Source organism: Vitis vinifera, chromosome 14 (assembly GCF_030704535.1).
Source record: "Vitis vinifera cultivar Pinot Noir 40024 chromosome 14, ASM3070453v1".
Classification (NCBI taxonomy): Eukaryota; Viridiplantae; Streptophyta; class Magnoliopsida; order Vitales; family Vitaceae; genus Vitis; species Vitis vinifera.
Genome location: NC_081818.1, coordinates 2079160 through 2096105, shown reverse-complemented (window position 1 = coordinate 2096105; position 16946 = coordinate 2079160). Strand labels below are relative to the sequence as shown.

At 33.7% G+C, this 16946-nt stretch overlaps 2 protein-coding genes across 3 annotated transcripts; one reads left to right on the top strand and one right to left on the bottom strand.

Annotated features, from left to right (window-relative positions):
* Nucleotides 1-5366: 5366 nt before the first annotated feature.
* Nucleotides 5367-14184, top strand: LOC100259614 (uncharacterized). Of its 2 annotated transcripts, none has more exons than XM_010661327.3 (3): nucleotides 5367-5794; nucleotides 5865-7164; nucleotides 11277-14184. In XM_010661327.3, the coding sequence occupies exons 2-3, from the start codon at nucleotides 5892-5894 to the stop codon at nucleotides 13757-13759; spliced, it is 3756 nt and encodes a 1251-aa protein (XP_010659629.1). In that variant the 5' UTR covers nucleotides 5367-5794; nucleotides 5865-5891; the 3' UTR covers nucleotides 13760-14184. The 2 variants fall into 2 exon arrangements, with proteins under 2 accessions (XP_010659629.1, XP_010659628.1); XM_010661326.3 differs by having other exon boundaries at nucleotides 5621-5794; nucleotides 5884-7164.
* A 1394-nt stretch (nucleotides 14185-15578) lies between these two features.
* Nucleotides 15579-16719, bottom strand: LOC100245905 (uncharacterized). The gene has a single exon (XM_002283962.4). It carries the CDS (start codon nucleotides 16514-16516, stop codon nucleotides 15686-15688), a length of 831 nt encoding a protein of 276 aa, XP_002283998.1. The 5' UTR covers nucleotides 16517-16719; the 3' UTR covers nucleotides 15579-15685.
* Between the last annotated feature and the right edge of the window lie 227 nt (nucleotides 16720-16946).

Sequence of the window (16946 nt, the reverse complement as noted above, 5' to 3'; positions counted from 1 at the left end):
TTTGACAATCAAAAAATTGCTTTTTGTTTTCTATTCTTAAAATTATAAAATATGGTATTTTCATATAATATTTTTTATTTTCAAATAGTATTTTTAAATTATTTTCAATTGTATTTTTAGGGTTGTTTTAAAAAAAATATTTATATAAATATGTAAAATGATTAAAAATAAAGCATTAAATGTAAAAATTATTTTTAAAACATATTTAAAAATAGATTTAAAACATTTTATGTTCATAAACTTTTGTTCTACAAATCAAAATTTATAAGTAACCAAATTAACATAGACCATTATATTTAAAATTTTATTTTTAAATCTTATCAATTGTGTCATTAAGAGAAAAAAAAAGAGTATGTTTTCATGTACTTCTTTATCAACAAAGACTAATAAGATTAATATGAGTTACAAATCAAGGGAAAATTTCATTTCCACCTAAATAGTTAATTAACGTAATATATTAATGATCCTCTTAATTATGTAATTAATATTTACACAAATTAGAAATTTTTCGTGATTAATTCACTAACATGATACGTTAGATTCATAACTCTATTTTCTTTTCAAATCCTATATTTCGAGTTGTGTAATTTATGTTAATGTCAATCAAACCTTAATTTTCATTTTTGTCATTTATTATATTCAAAATTTTAGGCTACATTTGATTAATGAGACATAATAGGATCACTTACATATCATGTGATATCTTTTTGGATGTAAAATGCATATCCTAAAATATGATTTTTAATGAAATATGATATCCTTAAATATTAAACTCAATGGACATTATATCAACATATCCAATGAAATATTTAATGCTATGTCTATATTTAATTTTTAAAATAAATAAAAAAATAAAATAAAATATATTTTTACTTTTTAATATTTAAAATAAAAAACATTACAATTGGATATTTTCTATCTAAAAATGGTATGAAATTTCTCTTACCATTTAATAATATTTATGATTAAAATACCCACCATGGTAATCCAATTCGTCCGGGCAAACAATGGGAGTGTGGTCTTAGTAAATGATACATGGTCCTAATTTGAATCATACCTTGAATTTACTTTGGTTGTTGTGAGACTGACAATACCCGAGATTTGGGTCCTATGGAATACATTTATATATAAGTGCACGTGTTCTTATAATATTATTCATATTTTAATTATTTTTAGTTATTTTTTAAAATACTCTACAAAAAGCACCCAAAAACATCTCAAATTCTTAAAAACAACATAAATTCTCAAGCAACTATTTCAATAAAAAAAATTTACTACTCATATTTTTTGAGTTGGGAAACTCTTTTGAAAAATAGTTGGAAGCCTTTATTCTTTTTTGTGCGATCCATAAGGGAAAAATATGTTTGGTTTAATAACCAAAAACTGTTTTCTATTTTTAAGAAAATAAAATATGCTATTTTCAAAAAACAAATTTTAATTGTTTTCGGTTACTATTACTTATTTTCAAATGGTTCTTTCAAAAAATAATTATACAAACACATATAATTATTAAAATAAAGTATTAAACATAAAAAACATTTCTAAAACATATTAAAAATATTAAAAATATTTTAGGTTTCCAAATATATATATATATATATATATGTTTTTTTAAAAAAAAATAGAGGACAAGTTTCAAAACCTATTTTTGAAAATAGATACAAAACAAACCCTAAGTGTTTGGCATAAAAATTGAGGGACCACTAATTGATACTAGTTTTAAAGTTCAAAATTTTTTCTTCCATATCTTTTACTTTCTTGCCAAAAATATTCACATACAAAATTTCATCTTCTTAATTATATAATTAATTTTAATACTATTAGGGAGAATTGTGTTTTGGACCCAGCTCGGCCCAAAAATTAACATTTGGTCCTCCAGCCACCCATATTTTAGTCCAATGATATGAGATAGTAATTGATAAAAATACTTACTTTACTCATTTTTGTCTTTATTCTACTACTTACCACTCTTCTTTCTTATTTAACCATTTTTGGATTTTTCATTTTTTTAAAACTCTTTTATAAATAATTGAAAATTTACATTATTTTTTATTTTTAAATTATAAATAAATAAAAATTATATTAATGATTCAAAGACTATTTTAGAAAATACTTTTAAAAAAAATATTAATTTAAATAAATAAAAATTATCTTTTATATTTATTTTTATCGTTTACATTTTAGAAGTAAATAATTTAATGATTAAAATACCATTTAAAATAAATATATTCACTATTTTATTTTTTTATACTAAAAAGTATTTTAAAGTTTTTTTTTACTATTATAAAATAAAAAGTTCAATTTTTTTTTTAATCTTCTTCCTTCCTTATTTTAACAACTTTTTGAACATGACTTTTAGTAATAAGTTATATGAAATGCTACAAATTTGTTTATTAAGGATTTTTTTTTAAGGATTTGAATTAATTGAAAATTTATTAAAATAAGAAAAAGAAAAATAAAGAAAGGGGATGAATTGAGAGTTTTTATTTTAAGTACTCGATTAAAATGATGATGGATGGAGAGTTTTTATTTTAAGTACTCAATTAAAATATTTTTATATGACCTAATTTTAGAAGTGGATTATATCAATACATAGTAGAGATTGATTTTTTTATATATATAAAAGGGTTGAAAGGTATATTTACTTGTTTTAGATGAAAACAAGTAACTAAAAATTATATAGATTATATTTGAGTTTGGTTTTAAAATATTTTTCTAGTTTTTATTTTTATTTTCTATATTGCCTCTTTTTGAAAATACGTTTAAGTTATGATAAATATGAAATTTATGTCATTGTACAAGGGTATTATACTAATTGTATAAGGGAAATGTGCTAAGTGTACAAGGGTATACAAGACTCCTAACAGGTTTTGTACGATTTTTAAACAATTTGAATTTGATATTAAGACGATTATTGATAGTTTTTTTTTTCTTTTTTTTACCAAACTATTTCATTAAGACATTCCCTACAAAAATTAACACATAAGAAATAAAATTTTGAGTTATTTGAGTTATTGTACAAGGTATTACATTAACTGTACAAGACAAATTTACTAATTGTACAAGGGTGTACAAGACTACTTTTTGTTAAGGATTTCAAGTGATTTTGAAAAATTTTCCTATTTTTTTCCACTCAAAGATTTCCCCCCCACTCAAATTCTCTCACTCAAGAATTGATTCGAATTTTATTTTTAAATTTCATCATCAAAAATTTGTAATTACATATTTTGTTTTTGTAGTTTTAGCAATGTTATTTCTTTTTACTATATATATATATATTTTTTTGTGAAATTTTATCCAAATGAATCTATATTTAAAATTATAATCATATTTATCAAAATTTTTACTAAGATTATCTTTAATTCTTTTAATATATTTATACTCATTTATTTAAAAAATGAAAAAATATTTTTTTTTTTTATAAACATGTTCTATTACCTTTCAAGTAAAAAATTAGATAAGTTTCAAAGTTAATAAATAAAAAAATTAAATACCACTTTCAATAATTTTTAGATAAAATTTTATATAATATATTTTATTTGAAACTTAATTTTTAAAGTTTAACTAAAAAATTGTATTGACAATTTTCTTGTTGTGGGTCAAAATATTTTGCATTAGTCTATCTAGATAAGAAAAATTATTAATATAATATTATAACTTCATATCTTAGTTATTTTTTTTCAACAAATTTATCTTTTTAAAAATTTAAAAATAAAAACATTAAAAATTAAAAAGCTAAAAAGATATATATATATATAATAAAGTAAAGTGATAGTTAATTTTAAAATTTTTTAAAATATGGTTAATGTAGAAAATATAAAAAATAATTAAAAATAAGAGAAAAATATAGATGAAAGAGTAATATAAATTTAAAATAAAAAATGAAAATTAAACTGAAAGATAAATACAAAAAGATAAAAAATATTTGGATGAAAAATTTCAAAATTTTTTTCATTGCTTTTAATAAGAGCAAAAAGATTCAATATCTTTAAAAATGAAAAATAAAAAAATATTATTGTTTTTTATTTGATATAAAATAGAAATATATATTGGAATAAAAAGGAAAAAAAGAGTTAGAAATGAGTAATATTTAATAGGGAATAGAAAAGGAAAAAAAACACAAAAAAATTAAAATTCACACTCACTTGTAGGCATATAAGGGATAAGGGTATTTTAGGAATTAATGAAAGACAATATCCTTCATCTTAATTTTCATACTTTGTTTGGGTCTTGGGCTTAAATATGGGTGGTTAGAGGACTAAATGTTAATTTTTGGGCTCAGTTGGGCCCAAAACACAATTCTCCCATACTATTTTAGATCATATAATTAAGAGGTAGTGTAGAAAATTGGGCATCACTCATCCAAAATTCAAAAATCAAAATTTTATTTTACATTTCTTTCCTTCACCCCTCTTACAATAAAAATATTAATTTACAAAAAATCAATTTTTTAAATAATTTTTCTTACCTTTTATATTGTAAAATAAAATATTAATGTGCAATAAATACACCTTCTAAATTACATTATGAATTTCAAGAATCCACTAGTTTATATAATTAAATTATTTTCTAAATTTGAGTAGCTCCTACTAATTTCAATAATGTCCATAAAAATCAAAATGTTACCCTTTATCCTTTTTCCCCCTTTTTATCTTACCATTTTTTCCCCTTAAAAATTAATTTTAAATAATTGTATTTCTTAATTATAAAACTAATTTAATAAAAAAAACCATCTAGATCATAATAATTAAGTTGTCAATATATAGAAAATTTTATTTTATTTTTGTCCTTCTCATCTTCCCTTTCTTGCCATGAAATATTAAAATAGAACAAATGCATCTTCTTAATTATATAATTATTAATTTATATAATTAATTTCTATAATCATTAATTTCAAGAATCCTTCTAGATCATATAGGTGTTTTTTCAAAATTTTATTTATTCTAATTATTTATATATGTATATTTTAATTAATGGGTTAAAATGTCGAAATAATCTTTATATTTGTAATTTTAATCTCTTCAGTGTTTTTTCTTGAAGAGTAACTTATTTTTGACATAAATGTCCTTAATTATTTTAAATATTTACATGTATGTTTTAAAGGAAATGATTATTTTTACAAGAAAAAATGAGGGTATTTTAGTCAAAATGTGATAAAAAAAGTCGGTTAGATTTTAAAATTGAGTTTTTAATGACTATTTTAATCAAATATCCAATTTTCTTATAATTTTACCACCTCACCTTCTTAATTAAATCATTAATTTTAGTAATATTTTTAATGATATAATTAAATTCTGAGTGTGAAATTGAGTGGCATGTGGTCTTCTTGGCCCATTTATTTAAGAGGGTATTTGATTTTAAAATTCGAAATTTTATTTTTTGACCTTTTTCTTGCCATCCAAACAGCCCTTCTAGTTATACAATTAATTCCATGTTCTTCAATCAACACAAGATTTTTAGGGCAAATTGAAGAAATCCGCCGCGTGGGTCCCACAAATCTACAGATTATCTGACGAAAATGCCCCCGATATGGTGACGTGGCAGCATAGAAGGCGGGTGTGCAGAGTCGAATTGTACACCGCCGGTGTACTGTTTCCACGGATATAAAGCCGGAGTTGATGTTGAGAACCGAACACCACAATCTCACTCTCACATTCTCTCATTTTTCTCTCCGGTTCTCTCTCTAGGGTTTAATTCATCGAGGAATCGATTTTTTTTTTTTTTTTTTCCCGGATGTTCCGACCGTTTCTCGGATGTTCTCATCAAAATTTTTCACTTTGTGGAGCCTGAAAAGGTATGATTTGTTGATGTGGTTCCGATTCTTAGAACTCTCTAATTTGAAGCTCTAAACACTCAATTTCTAGGGCTTCGAATCGGTTTCAGCTCTTACTATGATATCTGTGATGAACAACGAGTGCGAATTCGCTACAAAATCCGATGCGGTTGAGGAGCCTCCCACAACTACTAGGGTTTCGGAGGATGCCGTTGATCGTTCCGGTAGAGGCACCGATGGTGAAGGTGTTGGTGGAGGAGGGAGCTGTATGAATTTCGGGGTTTCGGATAGAATTGGGGGTTCCCCCGAGCGCCGGTTGGGTGCTGTGGAGAGCGAGGGCAATGTTAGGGTTTCTGAGGATGAGGTTAGTGGTGGTGTTGAGTTTGAGAATGGGCGATCAGATGGGGTTGGAGCTTCTTTGGAGGATGATTCCGGGGGTGTAGATAGGGAAATTGAATCTAGGGTTTCTTCGGATAGTGGCTGTAGAAAAATAGTTGATCAGGAAATGGGAACTGAGGTTTCTGAAATTAAGGATGGAGAGGGGGCTCCGAGAGAGGGTGTGGATCAGTTTGATAGTCGAAGTGATAGGAAGGAGGATGCGCTGCCCAGGGTTGATGCGCATGAGTTGGAGGGGGGCAGTGTTTCCCAATATGAGTCCTTGTTATCCAAGTTTGATGATTATGTTGCAAACGGAATGGGTGGGGCTTATGGCATGGGGACGTCAAGGGCGTCGAGCCATGCGCTTGAAGTGGGGGAAATGGTATGGGGAAAGGTGAAATCCCATCCATGGTGGCCCGGACATATTTTCAATGAAGCTCTTGCAGATCCCTTGGTGAGGCGAACAAAGAGGGAGGGTCATGTGTTGGTCGCATTCTTTGGAGATAGTAGTTATGGGTGGTTTCTTCCGGATGAGCTCGTCCCGTTTGATACAAATTTTGCAGAGAAATCGAGGCAGACTACTGCAAAAACGTTTTTGAAGGCAGTTGAAGAGGCAGTGGACGAGGTGGGTAGAAGGTGTGGCCTTCGGGTAGTCTGTCAATGTAGAAACCCATATACTTTCAGGCCAAAAAGGGTGCCAGGGTACTTTGAAGTTGATGTGCCTGATTATGAGACTGGAGGGATTTATTCAGCAGATCAAATCAGTAATGCACGAGAGAGTTTTCAGCCGGAAGATACACTTTCTTTTGTAAAGCAATTGGCATTGGCGCCCCGTGATAGTGATCAAAAAAACATCAGGTGGATCAAGAATAAAGCTACCGTTTATGCTTATCGGAGGGCAATTTATGAGGAGTACGATGAAACCTATGCTCAGGCATTCGGTGTGCAGACATCACGCCCTTCTCATGCACAATTGAATGCAAACCGGCATCTCTATAAAGAGCCTCCTCGAGGTATAACTGATATGCCTCCCTTTTGTGTCCTTGATAATCTTTTTGTGCTGGTTTATGCTACATTTTGTGTTATTGAGATATATGTAATTTGTTTATAAGGACGCATGTACAACCTTATTAATTTGCTTTTAACCTTTAGATTTTACTACATATAGTCATGCAGTAAGTTGGGGTAGAATTGCCAGTTTATATGATGTCTGAAATGCACATCGCATCTTGGGAACTGTTTTGTAGCTTTTATGGCTGCCTTGATGGGCTTCTGTTTGTGTTTTGTTGGGATTTTACTCTTATATGTAGCTTTTCCTGAGATTGTACCTCCATTAGGTGCTTTTAGTTAGTTTAATGTTAGGTAGATACTGCAGAAAATCAGTATGAATCATATGCAACAATGAGTTTATTTCTCAACAGAAATGTTGATTTGACTTCTGTACCATCGAGGGACTGACATTTTATGGCTAATGCCTTTGTCCTTTCTATTTGGTTAAGAAGATGTAGAAGTGGTTATTTGCTTAGCGTGGGTTGAGTTCTTCATGTAGAGACTGATTATGGGCCTTAAAAACAAAAATTCCTTAATTTCCAGTTGTAGGGTTGCATCAATTAATTTGTATTGCCATGAGATGTGTGCTAGGGATCGAGGGCAGTAACATTTAGGATTCCTACTTGTGTTACTTTGAGATACGGGCACAACTGCATTAACATAAATTTTAAATTATGTTCCATTTTTGTGATATAGTGCTTAAGACTCCTAGTTGCATTATGCCCATTGTATACATCCTGTATACTTTGGAGCACTTTTTTTTTGTGCTTATTTATAAAATTTTATCATTTGCGTATCAAAAAAGACTCCTAGTTGCATTACTTTGAGATGTAAGCATAATCATGTTAACAGGATTCTTTCTTTAATCTGCTTTGCTTTTTTCGTCAAAAGAATAAATGTAAGTTTATGCTTTGTATTTTAATAATTACTGAATTATGGTTGAATAACCTTGATATCGTGCTTTTTTTGAACTCTCTGATCATTCCTGATAGCCATGGAATTACAGTTGATTCTTATTTTTTATCATGCGTTTCTTTCCTCCCTCTCATTGGATGCTTAAGTTATTTAAAAAATAACTCCAAATTTTGAGTAAGGCAAATGCAAATGATTCCCAAATCTTGGATTCATCACTGTGATATGGTTATGTTTCTTGGAAAATTGCGTCCCCCCCCCCCCTCTTTCCTTTTTTTATTTTTTATTTATCAGAGCCATTTGGATGGAGATTCAGTGTTGTGAAGTTCTCAGTTCAATCCTTGAAAGATGTTCTTATTTGGTCCTCTTGCTTTGGTTTCAGTTTTGCTTTAGTGGTCTTTACATGGCTTTATTGATTCTATGAGGTCTCTGCCTATTATTAAAGAAAAAAAGGATTATATAGGGTCTCACTAGTGTGGCTTTGGTTCCCTTTCTTTTTTGGCCTTTTCATCCTTTGTATATCTCCTATCTCCTCGAGGTGTGCCTCTTCTTTTAATTTGTGCTTATTAATAAATGCTGCTTCTATTAATTGGTGCTTATTAATGAATTCCCTGTTTGGATAAACAAAGACCTTATAGAATGTTGAATCAAATAAGCCTTTCTTGACCTAGTTTTCAAAAACCTTGTAAAAGAGCTATATAGGTAAGTTTTTAGAGCTGGTTTATTGGAAGAAATTTGGGGATAGATTTTATGTTATTTGCCAATTCCTATTTGCATAAACATCATCAAATCGTGAGAGTACTTCACATCAGTTGATCCATGATGAGGATCTTTTTCCGAACAGCTCTGCCACAAAAACAAACAAAAATGTTTTAATTGAGAAACTGTCCTTTGAGGTTCTTCAAACTCAAAATTCTCTCAACTCTGATTTTTTGTTGATAAATGTGGACCAGGTAGCTCCATACATCCTTCAATTCGTAATCATGAAGACTCCAGAAATCTTAGATTTCAATGTCTAGAACCATGCTCCGAATACCAATAATCAGCTATATGTGTTTCTATATTGACTGCCAAGGTCAAGGAAGTTGACCTTTGAGTCCACTTCAACGAAGTTTGCTGTTTCTGATAAGAAGAATATTAATTGCCAAGGTCAACAGAGGCAGGAACTGAACTTTTAGACCAACCTCTATGCCTATCCTAGATTTTGTTGATTTATTGGGTTCTTTTTGATGTGTGACTGTTATTTTTTGTCGATCTCTCCATCTATTTCTCTTTTTGACACCTTTGTGTACAACTGGTGTACTTTGGTGTGCGCTTAATAATTTTATTTTTGCCTGTCAGAAAAAAAATAATAATAAAATTCAAACACCACACCAGAACTTAGTCCATCTACCACTTCCCAAAGATAAACAACTCATTTTTAATATGCACACCCAGGAAGGGAAAATGAGTTTAGACCATTTTTATGTGCAAAATAAAATTTGACAATCCAAAAGCATTAGAGTCAACCTACCTTTACTTGATGAGTGATTTTATTTTTAATTTTAAATGATTTTCTTGTGAAATTTGGTGTCCAAACCCCTCTAATTTATTAAATTTTAGAATTCATTGGAAGAGTCCAAATGTGTAATCTGTGTTGAATTCATCAAATTCTCAATTTCTGTTCCGATATAATTTTGTGAATTTAAAGATTAAGATTTCATTTTCAATTTTAAGGCCAAAGACTTGATAATTTGGAATATGCAAAATATTATATCTATTGCCAATTATTGCCCATCCAAAAAAATAAATTTATATCTATTACCAATAGGTTTTATAGAAAAAGCTTCAATCCATTGCTTCGGTCATAGAAGGATCCTTCTTAGAAAACATTATATGAACGGTTATAAATAAAAAATATTGCTAATTAGGAGGATGTTGTTTTATGAAGGATCCTTCTTATAGATATAAAATATTGAGATAATTTATTTTGAGGTTAGAATGTGTAGATAATAAAATAACTTGATTTGGAGGTCGTAATGTGGTAGTATCTTATATTTTAGTGTGTTTATGTGAGGTTTTTGGGGGCAGCATTCTTTGAAATTATCCATTCTTGATGGGCATGGTAGAAAACTGCTCAGATTTTGTCTATCACGTCAGAGAATTTTTGCTTCGTGAACTGTGAATGGAACGCTTTTTAAACTCAGTGACTGTGCCAAATATTCTTGACTCACTGGGCAACTATAAGAATAGTGTTAAGGATGGGGAAAGTCATGGAAGAAGTGATGATGTGGTAGCTCCTATACTTTCAGACATTTATATGAGTTGCATGGAAAATTTCTTAATGGCCTAATAGAGGGCATCATTATGACTGTTAATCTATCAAGTTTGAAAGTTTTTCCTTTTGTGAAAGAATGGTGGAAGCCATTTTCAGAAGTATGAGAAGAATTTGCCAACTTTGGGCACTTAGGGACGATACAATGGTCAGCATCAGGAAAACTATAGCATGCCTTATTATGCTGTTTGGTTTTGTTCTCAATGTCACTGGAAATAATCTTTGTAACAGTTAATTCGACCTTTGAATCAACTTATGATGATTTTGTTATGTTTTTTTCAGACTAATCACGGTTTTGTAGTGGTTTCTTTGAAGTGATTTAGCATTGGATACATTCATATGTTGCCTTATTTGTCATCTTTTCCTAGTTTAGAGAAAGTGGAATGAGACCTTAGGAGTGTTTTAGGATGTGCAAAGGTATTTCATTTATTTTATTTTCTCATTCTTTTTCTTTAGCTTCAAAGAACTTAATGAAGAAACGAAATGTATGAGATTTCATTTGTCAGATGTATACTCTCTTGAGTTCCCAATGTTTCGTCTCCTTCCTATTAACAAATATTGTAGGCTCTATTAATTTGTAGTCTTAGCGAAGCTTTTCTCATTCATTGGTAGGCCTCCTATTTTATGACAAATTTGATGCATTATTTCTTAGTACTTGAAAATTGCTGAGGCCCTTTTATGCTTTCCTACTTAATTATGTTGATGAGCTGACTACATAAATCTCACATTTGTTGCCTTTTGTTTTACTAGTGAAAATTGTCAAGTCTATATGTTGCCTCAGTCTTATAAGTTAAGCTTGCGTAGTCCATGAAAATTTCTCTCATGTTACGGTTTTGTCACTTTCTTCAGCTCCATTGAGTGGTCCTCTGGTGATTGCGGAAGCTCTAGGCAGTCGAAAAGGCTCAACCAAGAATTTGAAAGGAAAGATGAAAAAGGAGCGTTATCTATTTAAGAGGAGAGAAGAGCCTGTTGACTTCAGACCCCATCAATTTAACAAGGGCCAGGCCAGTTCATCAAGTAGTCTGGGACAGACAAGTGCAACTATAAGCCCGGGTCAGGCAACTGCATCAATCAACCAAGGACAAGCTTCCTCCTCATCAACTTGTGAGGAGGGGCCATCTACATTTGCAACTGGAGATTATGTGTTTCAAAAGAGAGCTCCCTCTGCATCTTCTCAGGTGAATGCAACTAAGGTTGAATCCCCTGCTGATTTTGGTGTCACACACATGGATCAGGCTCCGGCCCACAGTACTCATGATAAGAAGGATGCTATTTGGGAATCAAAAGACACAATTGTGTCAGATGTAGCTGCTGGCCCTGCAAACATGGGTGGGTCAGACATGGTGAGGAGAGGGGTATTCTCAGAGGAAATAGATGTTGTACCTCCTCCTCTGCAACAAGACAGATATCAAGGTCAGATTGCTCGTAGTGAACTGCCATCTCCAGTTGATGCAAAGATTCCTGTTCAGAATACAAGGATAGGTACTGATGGCAAGGTGAAGAAGGCCAAGGCTCTGAAGCGGTCAATGGGGGATTTGGCCTCTGATAGTTCCAGCCAGGGGGAGAAAAAGAAGAAAAGGAAAAAGGAGTCTCTCATGGAAACAAGTGCTGGTCATCCTCTGAAGCCTATGCCCACTGGAAAAGGTGGATCAGTGGTGGCAAAATTAGCAGCACAACCTGTGCAGATAGGTTCAATGCCAAGGGATTCTCGATTTGACCATCAGACAAAAGAGGAAGGGACCAGTGCTTCCTTATCCAGTTCTGGAGTGACTATGGCAATGGATGGGTTGGATGATATTGAGCTCAAAGTTCCAGAATTACTGAGTGATTTGCGAGATCTTGCTCTTAATCCCTATCATGGTAGGGAGAGGAATAGGCCTCAAATTGTGATGAAATTCTTCTTGGCATTCCGTTCTCTCAAGTATGAGAAAAGCTTATCTCTATCTCCTCCAGCTGAGAATGAGCCTGTTGAAGGGAATGCCCCACAATCTTCCCCCAGTATTGGGGCTTCTGAGAACCTTCCGAGTGAGAATGTTAGGGTTTTGCCATCTGTAAAGCTACAAAAACCTCCAGTCCGGCCCAATGATCCATTAAAAGCTGGTAGGAAACGTGCCCCCTCTGATCGTCAAGAAGGAAATGCTTTGAAGAAGTTGAAGAAAATCAACGATCTGAAATCACTGGCTGCAGAAAAGAAGGCCAATCAGAAGACTCTGGAAACTCCACGAGGAGATGGAAAAGAAACAGTGGCTGCCCTAGCTCCCGCCCCACCTAAGCCAGTCAGACAGGAGCTCAAGCCAGTGAAGCAGGATCCTAAGGTGGTCAAACAGGATCCTAAACCATTCAAACTGGATCCTGCCAAGAAGACAGAGCCTTCAGCTAGGGTGGAAGAACCCACTATGCTGCTGATGAAATTCCCACCGAGAACATCTCTGCCATCTATTGCAGAGCTGAAGGCAAGATTTGTTCGATTTGGGCCATTGGACCACTCAAGCACCCGGGTTTTCTGGAAGTCGTTGACATGCCGAGTGGTGTTCCGATACAAGCATGATGCTGAAGCAGCGCATAGATATGCTGTTAAAAATAATTCATTATTTGGCAACGTGAGTGTGAAGTACACTCTGAGGGAATTGGAAGTAGTTGCACCGGAGCTTCCTGACTCTGGCAAGGGCAGAGGAGAAGACACCTCCAGTGAAACCCCACAGCCCAGGGATGCAGCAGCAGAACAAAGGGTGGCACCAACCTTTGTGCATGGCCAAGCACAGCAGCAGCAGCAACAGCAGCAGCCAGTGGTTCAGCTGAAGTCCTGTCTGAAGAAACCGTCAAGCGATGAAGGGGGCACAGGAAGTGGTGGTAGGGGGACATCACGTGTAAAATTCTTGTTGGGGACAGGGGAAGAAGGGCATAGGGGAGAGCAAACGATGGTTGCTAATAGAAACTTCAACAACCATGCTACTAGTATTGCTGATGCTGGTTCTACTTCTGTTGCAGCACTGGAATTTAATTCTAAAAACTTTCAAAAGGTCATTTCTCCACCTCCTTTTTATCCTCCTCCTCCCTCTCTACTGCCTCAATTTTCAAGACCCCCACATGATATTCATCACACAGAAGTAGGGATAAGACATGGTTACAACAACAATAACACCCTTGCAGCTCCACCTCCTGCCAACAACGTTCCTACCCACCTGCCACCTTTTCCAAACACCACCCCTGCTGCCCCTCCTCCTGCCAACCCCGGCTTTAACCACAAGATGCTCAGCCTTATGAACAGGGCCGAGGATATAGTAACCAGAGTGAAGAACTACTATGGGTATATGCCTTACCACCCTTTATGAGAAACCCTGCACAGAACCCGGCCAAATGTTTTTTGAGTTACATGGACAAAGGAGTATTCGGTGCTTTTGGTATATATAGCATGATAAAGAGCTGGAATGCAGACATCGAACCACAAAAAAAGCAAGTGCCATGGGCGGAGTCCGAGGTCCCATTGGGTGGCCTCAAGGACGGGATGAGAAGAGGCCAGGCGCGGCCTGGCGTGGCCAGTGAAAAAACAAAAAAATTCAATAAGTTAGGTTCAATATTTGTGTAGTTTACAGCAAAATGTACCAGACGTTTGTAGCTTTTTATTTCTTGAATTTTCTTGACCTTTTTGTGGGGTTGGGCCAAAGTTAACAGCCGTGCGCTGTGCCCTCCAAAATCTGTTTTAGATTTGATGCTTTTAGTCTTGAAATTTTGTTTAAATATTTGGTATGTTTGATTCTGCCCTCTCCAACTCCATTGCCTAAAAAGGCCTAGTGCTGCACCAACTCAAACTATATAATTAAACTCGACTTGGTTTGTGTTGGTGTGAGGAGACTGGGCCATATCCCTTTTACTGCAACTACGTATGCAAGTCTATTGAATCTTACCCCCTTTCTTTGGACCCACTTTCCCCTTTCTCTCTCCTGTTTTTCCTGCCCTTTGAGCAATATCATAGGGGCATGTTTGGAACCCAAGAATGGGAAAATGGCAGGGTTAGAAAAGAAAACCATAATCCATCGTTATCAGGATTTCGATTCCTCCTTTTTGTCATTCCTATTCGGGACACCAAATGCATGTAAGCGTGTATTTTTATACCTAAGTGTACCACTTTTTTAGAACTTCCCTATTTAATACATTCAATCCTTCTCCCCTCCCCCACGGCCCACCCTTCCTGCCCATGCCTTTGCCGCTACCTCCCCCCCTCTTCCCTTCCATTTACATATTTTCTTTATGTTTTTATTTTTATTTTTATTTATTTTATTAGTTTTATCTCCATTATAGTTTATTTTATTTTACATTTATCATTTTTTTAACTTCATAATTCTTAAAATTTGTGATTTTAATTTAAATTAATGAAAACATTATGATTTAAAATAAATTTCTAAAAACATTTGTGTCCTCATATTTTGAATAAATTTTTTTATTTTAAAATAAGTTTTTGATTTAAAAATAAAATTTAAAATTTCTTTTTATTTGAAACTACATTGACTGCTGATCCGACGTGTTTTTTTTTTTTTTTTGTTAAATGGTGAAAGGACTCAAAATTCTAGCACGAATCTAACTTAAGGCATAATTGCTTTCAAAACATTCCAAAGTAAAATTCTTCAACTTTTTCCTTGAATCTCGTAAGTCATTACTAGTAGCCAAAAAGTACAAGTGATAAGCGGCTCATTTGTAGGAATTTTGATTTAAAAAAATTGTAAAAGATTAATTAATATTTGAATATTAAAATAAGAATTCAACATATGTTATTAAATATAGGGTTAATTTCATTGACCTCTTTCTTCTCGGTTTTGTATTTAGTTAAAACATTAAGATTATGTTTGGTTTCCGGAAAGTATTAAGAAAAGAAAAAAAATGCTAAAAAAATGGTTTTTTTTCATGTTTGGTTACACCATAAATTTTTTTTAAAGAAAATTAAATATAATTAAAATTAGTTAAAATTTTATATATTTTAAAATTATTTAATTTTTATATAACAAAAGAAACTAAGTGAAATGAGTTTGAAAAAATATATAAAAATAATTTATTAATTTTGAATTTACTTTTTATTTTCTTTTATTTTTTCTTTTTTCCTCTCTATTTTTTTTCCCTCACATTTTCCCTCGAATTTTCCCGGGAAGCAAACATAGCTTAATGGAGGTAAGTATGATTCTCTAGTAAAGTGTTGAAATCAAATCCTCAAACCATAGTATCTGCACAAAGACAAACCAACTAAAACCAAAAATAATAAAAATAAATTAGAAATCCATGCCATCGTCAAACCCAGCATCATAACCAGCATCATAGCCGGCTACATCTCCCATCATATCTCCGATCAAAAGCCCACCCAAAAGCCCAGCACCCAGGCCCAGCCCAAACTTGTTCTTCTTCTTCTGCGGCTGCTGGACCTGTTGTGGACATCCATACCCATACCCATATCCCATTTGGGGCGGATGCCCATAAACGCCGCCCTGTGGATACCCTGAAGATGGCGGATATGGGTACGCCCCCGCATGATGTGGGTAGGCTCCAGCTGGCGGTGGGTACGCCCCTCGTGGTGGGTATCCTCCAGCTGGTGGATACGCATAAGCAGAGCTCGACCCAGCCCCGGGCGCCACCGCCGGATACGCCATTACCGGATCGTCCGCCTTCCTTGCCGCCGGCGCAGGAGCGGAGAACTTCTCACCGAACTTATACGAAAAACTCAACGTCCCTTGCGGCTTCCCGGACTGCTTCCTCACCTGAAAGCTGACAACCCGGTCCACCTTATCGTCGCTGGCGTTGTCGAGAAGCTCCTTCAGCGGCACGTAAACCTCGCCAATATCCCTGTCGCCGAGAGCCCGGTTGGACCGGAGCGTAAAGTTGAGGCCGATGCGGTTCTGGTGGGCCAAAGCATCATCAACCGTGAACTTCATGGAAAAATTCCACTTGGGGCTGGTGCCACCGTCCTTGTCCACCGGCGTCTTCTGGACCGTCCTGGGGTCGCCGGAGATGGTCACCACCACGTAGACATCCATCTTCGAGAAAAGATTGACATCTTTCAAATCTTTAGCTTCCAAAACCTTAATATCCAGAGCACGATACTCCATATGAATTACAGAAGAGTAGCGAGAAGAAGACAGAAGACAGAAAAAATTCGAGATTTGAGACTGAAGTTATGAAATGCAAATGAAGTGATGGAGAAATTTATATGTATATGGAGCGAAGGCAACATCGAAAAGGAAAAGAGAGAAGGTTCTTGAAACCGACTCAGAATTTTCAGGAGGCGCGTGGAGAATGAGGACCGTCATTCATGGGAGTTTCTCTATTTACGTCGATGGAAGCGCGTTTGCTGTCGTTATAGGGAAGAATATCTTTTATTATGCCCTGTTTGGAGATCTACGCTAAGGAAAGGTGTGATAATTACGAACACCGCGTTTGGTTGTTGGATTAGATTAGGTAATTAGTTAATTAGAAGTGGCATATTTATCATTTTTTTAACCTATTTATGCCTTTTTATCGTTATTTTAATTTAAAAAT

Coding starts and splice junctions, on each gene's coding strand:
- LOC100259614 (XM_010661327.3), top strand. CDS start 5,892: ATGATATCTGTGATGAACAACGAGTGCGAATTCGCTACAAAATCCGAT. Junction 7,165..11,276: donor CTATAAAGAGCCTCCTCGAG/GTATAACTGATA, acceptor CACTTTCTTCAG/CTCCATTGAGTGGTCCTCTG.
- LOC100245905 (XM_002283962.4), bottom strand. CDS start 16,516: ATGGAGTATCGTGCTCTGGATATTAAGGTTTTGGAAGCTAAAGATTTG.